At 33.9% G+C, this 8,479-nt stretch overlaps 1 protein-coding gene across 3 annotated transcripts in view; it reads right to left on the bottom strand.

The window, feature by feature from the left end:
- LOC111867722 overlaps nt 1-7,754 on the bottom strand; it is a 55,971-nt gene extending 48,217 nt beyond the window's left edge. For 2 of the 3 annotated variants that reach the window (XM_023857807.2, XM_023857805.2), the window contains exon 1: nt 7,640-7,754. In XM_023857807.2, the coding sequence (XP_023713575.1) occupies nt 7,640-7,713 (74 nt within the window). In that variant the 5' untranslated portion in view covers nt 7,714-7,754. The remainder of the gene's footprint in view (nt 1-7,639) is intronic. The other variant, XM_023857808.2, reaches the window with a different exon arrangement.
- Nucleotides 7,755-8,479: the final 725 nt, after the last annotated feature.

The following is an 8,479-nucleotide window of genomic DNA, read 5'->3' on the forward strand; positions in this document are numbered from 1 at the left end:
GTTTCAGAGTATTCACAAGTGTGCAACTGGCACTGAATATAAAACTTGTCAAACAACAGTCACAAGACAATCACAGATAAAATCGCAGAAACATCAATTCAACCATAGTTAAAATCTAAACTGAATACCTCAAATAAATAGATACAATGTTACACATATAATTATACCAACAAGATAATTAGCAATGCATAATAATTTTCCTTCCTTAACTTACACTTACACTTAATGTCTATATTAATGCCTACTGTGGGGCATCATTCTATTCCTTAGCTGTTGATCCTGAGAGAAGAGCAAAAATTCATCAACAGTATATGATGGATTATGTATTAGGACATCTCTTATTTCATTTATAAACTGTTTTTTATCATGTACTAAGTTAGATAAATATCCAGGCAGACTGTTAAATATATTTATACTCATGCAATGGACCCCTTTCTGCCTCACTGCGAGATGTGATTGTAGGACATGTAAATTTCTTTCCTGTCTTGTTGGTCTCTCATAAATTGAATAATTAAAAGCAAAATACTCCAAGTTATTTATCATAAAAGTCATCAGAGATAAAATATATTGAGACACCAATGTTAATATATTTAACTTTATAAATGCTGGCCTACATGACTCTCTATGTTTCATGCCCATTATTGTTCTAATCTCTGATGAACTATCCCAAAAAACTACAGTAAAACTTGGTTATAACAACATCGGTTTCTGCGACACCTTGTCTATTGCGTCAAATATTCAATGGTACGAACTAATTCCTGCCCACCCTCACTTTCTCTACTTGCTGACGTGACTGTCCTGGAAGAATACGACCGCGGGCTGCAAGAGGAGCGTGGGTTTTATGCGAAAACAAGGATGTGGGGTGGGACTGCGTGAATAGTGCAAGAGGACGTGGCAGGTTGTTAACTGCATTCCTTTCCTAGAATCTCGTCTAACAGGACCTCACATTGTCTACTTACCCTATAGTGTTCCTGCCTAGACCCAGAGAAGTGCAGTAGCAAAAACATGGCAATGAAAAGGAAAGTTTTAAGCACTGAAGAGAAAGTTAAAGTGATCCATGAAATAGAAAATGGAAGGAAAAAAGCTGATGTATGCCGCGAATTTGGTTTGGTGAAGTCTACAGTACAAACGATGATTTACCTTTAACAGAATGGTTGCGTAAAGTCAATTGTGAAGAACTAGGTCAGTATGACTATGAGGCATATGCAACAATAGATGACGACATTGTTACAGCGGAGGCACAAACAGACGATGATACTGTATCGGAAGTGAAGAAGGATACAGAGGAGGAAGCTGAGGAGGGAGGAGAAGAATATTCCGAAGTCTCCATCCCTACTGTGAGTGATGCGCTTGAAGCCATTAGGGCTGTGAACTTGTTTTATGAATCCAGGGGAGGCAGCAGTGAAATTGTGACAAAAATTATGGACATTGAACGTAATTTAGAAAGTGTGTACTGGGCAAGTAACAGGAAACAGATGAAGTAACTGATTACTGTACTCGTATCTAGATACAGTAAGGCAAAACAATTGATGTAATCTACTGTAATTTGGTGAGTAGGCCTACATTTAGTATACAGTATTAGTGCGGTGTGTATTGTCAGTGAAAAGCGCTGTAATATGTCTTTGATATTACACATTTGGGCAATTCCACGTTAATGTTACATTAGTCTGTACTTAACTACGCATTTCACTAAAAAATGCAACATTTTAACTCGGTTTTTGGTAGATTTTTACGTGACTAACATAAGGCTACTGTGGAAGTGCCCATTTCGGTTACAACGACATTCGTTTATAACGACACTATTTTTAGGTCCCTTTGATGACNTGTTATAACCAAGTTCTACTGTATTCCATATCTCATGAATTAATGAAAGTATGCATGATATATCATTTTAAGTGTTGTACCATTACTATATGGTTTCATAATCTGTATTGCATAACATGCCTTTCCCAATCTGGGTAACAATGATTCAACCTGTCTTCCAATTCAAGCACTTATCAATTTCAATGCCCAAAAATTTAATGAGTTTCCTCTTGTAATAATTCATCGTTAAACTTTAAATGTACAGGCATATTGTCATGATTGATTGTTTCAAATTTTAACACTTTAGTTTTCCTCAAGTTTAGGGATAAGCCATTGTATTTAAACCACTGACTTAAGGAATTTAACATAAGTTTAGACTTTTCTTGAATTTCATTGATATTAATACCTGACACTAATATAGTTTTATCATCGGCATACAACAATGACTTATTGTCAGTACTTAATGCTGATGGCAGGTCATTAATATATAAAAGGAACAACAAAGGACCCAAAATCGAGCCCTGTGGCACTCCATATTTGACAGTTCCCCAGTCTGAACTGCATTTACCATTTTCATTATTATAGAGTTCAACTCTCTGTCTTCTATTTTCCAGATAGGACTTCAACCATATTTTTATTTTACCACCAATGCCGTATGTTGCTAATTTACTCAGAAGAATATCATGACTCACACAGTCAGATGCTTTTGTCAAATCAAAAAAAAAATCCAAATGAATGATTGCGTCTTTCCAACGTTTCTAAAATATGATTAGTCAATGTACATATTGCCATTTCTGTGTTACTGCCTTCTCTAGATCCAAACTGTGCAAAAGACATTAAACTGTCTGTATATATGTGTTGCTTTATCCTACTGTACACCACTCTTTCAAAAATCTTAGAAAAACTTATTAGCAATGATACTGGTCTATACTTTGCCATAATTGTCTTCTCACCTGTTTTATATATAGGTCTTAATGAGGCAAATTTCATTCTATTAGGATATATTCCATGCTCAAAAGATGCATCAAATATGTGACACAATGGTTTGCTTATCTCAGTTATACAGTATTTCAATATCTTACTGGAAATGCCATCATATCCTGTAGATTCTTTTGATTTTTGCAACATAAGTATGCTCTTTATTTCAACCTCCGTTGTAGGTATTAGCTTCAGTTCAGAGAATTTATCAAATTTCAAAGTGTCCAAGAATTTAATAGTTTCATTTTTATTGACACTTTTCGTTTCCAGATTCTCAGCTACAGTTATAAAGTATTTATTGAATACTTCTACTACTTCCTTAGTATTAGTTACTTTGCTATTCCCCACTTTCAATTCGGTTATCTTATCTGGGCCCCTCCTTCTCCCAGTTTCTTTATTAATAACCTTCCAGGTTAATTGTATTTTGTTTTCCGAGTTACTTATAAGTTTTTGGTAGTACAATTTCTTAGCTTCTTTTATTACTTTCGTTAATGTCATACAGTACCTTTTATAGTATGATTCCAATCTTTCATCCTTTGATTTTTTAACTAAGTTGTATAAAGCTCTTTTATGATTGCAAGATGTTCGTATACCTTTGGTTATCCAATTATTGGTGTCTTTCCCTTTTTTATACACCAAGGGAAAGCTGTTTTCTAAAACTGTTAAGAAGGTATTATGAAATTTATTAAATTTTATATTAACGTTCTCTTGATCATAAACTGCTTCCCAATTTTCATTTTGTAATGCCTGTTGGAAATGTGTTATGTACTCATCATTGATATCCCTAAATGCTCTTGCATTGTACCTTTTCTTTATCACCTGTAAATTTTCAAGTACTAAGATTTGTCCATCATGGTCTGAAAACCCATTTATTACGGAATGGGTTTGAAATTTATTGAAGACATTCTTATCTAAGAAAAAATGATCTATAAGTGTGACAGCAGTGGGACCTATTCTGGTCGGACAGTCAATTATTTGAGCTAGATTATAAGTATCTAATAAGACCTGTAACTGTATTTTTTTATGGTTTTCATTAAGGTAATTTATATTTGTATCGCCACAAATTATCAGTTCCAATTTAAGGCTTACTAAATATGAAAGTGTAGCATCCAGCTGCTCAATAAATTGGCTGATGTCCCCATCTGGTACTCTGTAGACACATGAAATACATAATTTCTTATTACTTATAATTATCTTCACCGCACAGGCTTCGAAAACCTTCTCCCTACTTAACTTATTGAGATCTAGCTTTTGATATGTTATATATTCTTAACTAATATACAAACTCCTCCATTCTTAGACATATTATGTGAAAAACCTGTTGCCATTTTATATTTTGTCATGAAGAACATGGATAGTTCGTCTGCACTCAAATGATGCTCACTAATACATAAAATATCAGGATTATTATATACATCATTTAAAAAATAGCTAATTCTTCTTTTTATTTCTAATACTTCTTATATTTTGATGATATATGACTAGAGAATACTGCTGACTGTTGTTTCCATTTTGAGTTATTCCCATAAAAAATCCTCACTTCTCGTATTTGGGATCTTCCGACGTCTTCTAGGGGGAATAGTTTGCAACACTACACTAGCTATTCCCTGATCCTCAGCTGAGATTATTGTTGCGTCCTCCTTCCATGTTAGACTTCTTCTCTTTCTAGGTCTATGTGCATCATAGTCGTATGCCTATATTTGTTGGTAATGTCATTCAACTTTTTATTAAAAACTTTAACCTCATTAATTATTGATGTTTCCATCAAATCATGCCTATGGGGGGCACCCATAATTATGACATTGCTGTGTCAATTCCCCAACAAAAAACGATGTATCCACTTAATTCCTCTTGAGGTACTATTCTTCATAATGTCATCTGACTCTCCACAATATATGAGCATGTTCTCTCCTGTCAATCCACCAATTTCCTGCTGTGCAGTTTTAGTCAATACTTCAACATTTGCTCCAGGTATAACATAACCTATCACTTCATACTGCTCTTTAAATTTCTCCCATAATTTACTAGCAAAGCCCCTGGCATGATTATCTCCAATTAACACCATTTTGTGTTTTATATTTATTTTTCCTTTTGCCAATTCCGATATAGCAAGACTTTCCATAAACCTCGGATCGCCTAATATACTCTTTTTCTTTGTGTACTGTGGCAGTTGTACTCTGCTGATTTGTGTAGTATTTATGATTGGAATATTCTAAATAGTATTAAATGTAATGTTATGCGAAATATTCCTCTTTCTTATTCCAACAGCTACATCAGTCCATTTAGTTCCCAGTGCTTCAAGTCCTTTATTGTTACTACTCCTTATTTTTACTTCATGTTCCAGTTTCACTATCAAGGCATTCATAACCTCTCTCACATGCAGATGGACTGCCATGTGTCTAAATTCACATAACTCTTTCAAATCTAGCTCTATATCTAAAATATCATTTCTATAATCTCCCTTATTTTCATTATTCATCTTTCTGGTAACTTCACCATCTCTTTTTTGCACACAACTTATTTCTACATTCAATATAATATCACCATCAGACAACATCCATCTTACTGCCGCCATATTACGTTATAATTATAATAATATCCTAACTGCTTAAATAAAAAAAGAAATTGTGGGCGGTGTTTTTTGTGATCTTCACAAGGCCTTTGATAGTGTCAACTATGATATTCTGCTTTCAAAGTTGAATCATTACGGGATTAAGGGAAGGGCTAATGATGTAATTAGATCCTATTTATCAGATAGATACCAGAGAGTAATAGTTGTTTCTGACTCAATTAAATTCTACTCTAAATGGGAGCCTGTTACCGTTGGAGTCCCTCAAGGATCCATACTAGGTCCCTTGCTTTTCCTTTTATATATCAATGATTTGCCTAATGCCATATCTGATGTATCCAATCCAGTCTTGTTTGCGGATGACACAAGTGTAATAATTACTAATCCTGACACCCCAAGATTTGAAAAAGATATAAATATAGTTTTAGAAAAATTAAATAAATGGTTTAGTAGTAATTTATTACTACTAAATCCTACAAAAACTTACTTTCTACAATTTGTAACTAAAAACACAAGAGCTTTAGATTTACATATACTATGTGGGAAAAAACAAATAACCAATGTGGAGGTTACAAAATTTTTAGGTTTGGTTATTGATCATAAATTGTCATGGCAAACCCATATTGACCAAATGATACCCAAATTAAATAAAGCATCCTATGTAATTAGAGTATTAAAACCTCTTTTATCCTTGGAGTGCCTAAAAACTGTTTATTTCTCCCTAGTTCATTCAATAATATCTTATGGCATAATATTTTGGGGGAGTTCGGCTCATGCAAAAATCATATTTCAAATACAGAAAAGAATAATAAGAATTATTACCAATTCGCGTAATATAGATTCGTGCCGTAATTTATTTAAGGAGTTACATATTCTGCCACTTCAGTCTCAATATATATTTTCTTTACTTATGCTGGTTGTCAAGAATAGAGATTGCTATATAACAAACTCTGATGTCCACACACGTAATACCAGATTTAATCATGACTTGCATCTTCCAGTGGTAAACTTAACGATATTTCAGAAAGGTGGATGGTATTCTGGTATCAAACTTTATAACCACCTCCCTCCAGAGCTTAAACAATTATCTTATGACATTCCTGGATTTAAAGTGGCGTTAAAGAAGTTTCTTATCACCAGTTCTTTTTATACTGTTGAAGAATACTACTGCTGGAATAAAGATTGATCCCTCATGTATATTTAATAAACACTGTTGCCTATTGCTAGGATGCAACGGAATATGGAATAAAATACTCAGGAAAAAGGTGCTATCACTGCTGTAATATAGGTGTATCATATATTAAGAAAATAGATTTTATATTACTATATTAAGAGGCTTGGCGGTCTTTTAATCATGTATGTAATTTTAAATGTTATTTTGATATATGAAATTTGTTGTACAGTAGTTTTGTTGTGTTGTATTTTAAATTTTGATGATGATGACTATCTGATTATGCATGTATATTTATGTGTTATATTGCGCTGCTGACTTCTTCTATATTTTGAAGCAGACCCCTTTGTGGATTTTTTAACTGTAATAAATGAATGAATGAATGTATGAATAAAATGTATATTTAAATGAACACTGTTGCCTATTGCTAGAATGCAATGGACTATGGAATAAATACTCAGAAAAAATGTGCTATTACTGTTGTTACAGGTGTATTATATATTAAGAAAATAGATTTTATATTACTATATTAAGGGTCTTGGTGGTCTTTGATCGTATATGTAATTTTATATGTTATTTTGATATATGGAATGTACTGCTGTACAACAGTTTTGTTGTATTGAATATTTAAATTTTGACGATGATGACTATCTGATTATGTATGTATATTTATATGCTATATTGTATTACTGACTTGTCCTATATCTGAGGCAGATGCCTCTACGGATTTTTTTGGAACTATAAATAAATGAATGAATGAATAATATCTCTTCTCCACAATGTCCATATACAGCATATCTAATGGGCACCACTGGATACTTCCACCGGGGGCAAAGCAGCCAGGGGGTGAAGCTGATCAGTCACTTCAATCTAGTGTCAAGGTCAAGAATGGTGGAACTATACCTCTATTTCCCCCTATGTCTTCGTTGTGTTATGCTTAATTAATTCAAGCCCAGTGATAATTTTACCATTCCACGCTACTCTTTGTTACTGACAGCATCTTCAATAAAACTATCAGTAAATAAATGTAACTGGAAAATGTTAACACATATTGTTCCATTCAGTTCTTTCTTCTACGCTATTTATGTATTTCTTAATTTCATAGCCTACTAACTTACTATCTCCCTGTCCGGTGATCATACTTCCGATCCCAGCCTGGTGGAAGAGCCCCACTATCACGATTTTCTGCCATTTGTAAGTGCTTTCACTCAAGAGACGGTCAAAGACGTCAGAGAGGTCAGAGTGGGTCAGAGATTCAATTCATAGGGGAGTAAGTGAGTGCTACTGGCTGGCAAAATAGTCCACACAAAACCACGCATATGTTATGCTGCCATCTATTTTCATCTATACTAAATCTTGCACAAACCAGACGCAGCCATTGTCTATAGCTCAATCGGGAGATAAATACTATTCGAAGAGAATCAGGACCGATCAGGACACTAGAATAATTAATAATATTGCAATTTCATTCCCATGCGTTCCATTATATTGCACAGAAACTTTCTCTGTTTATAAAAATGAATGCTGTTAATTCGCTTAACCAATTTCATTTAATTCATCCATCAGGAAGAATATTGTTTTTAAGCATCCTGTTGTATTAATACGTATGTCTTGTACACATGTATATCCTTTTTAAACGTAACTTATTATGTAGTCATCCTTCTGCTACACTACATGTTTTGACCGCATATGGCCATCATCAGGTGTCGTCTATCTAGTTAAAACTGTTGCACTATATGTAAAATTTATGTATCGCATGTGAATGTGATATTTCCAAATTAAAATTAATTAACCTGTGGGATTGTCGTCAATACTCCAATGGACAAACCACACGAAACTGTACAATTGCATATATTGAATCGTTTAAAGTCAATATACAGAACACGGAATACACGAATAATGTTCAAGCGTTGGTCTGGCCTGTCTGGGCGGTGATGCCGTGCTGAGCGTGCCGGTAG

Source organism: Cryptotermes secundus, unplaced genomic scaffold, assembly GCF_002891405.2.
Source record: "Cryptotermes secundus unplaced genomic scaffold, Csec_1.0 scaffold1555, whole genome shotgun sequence".
Lineage (NCBI taxonomy): Eukaryota > Metazoa > Arthropoda > Insecta > Blattodea > Kalotermitidae > Cryptotermes > Cryptotermes secundus.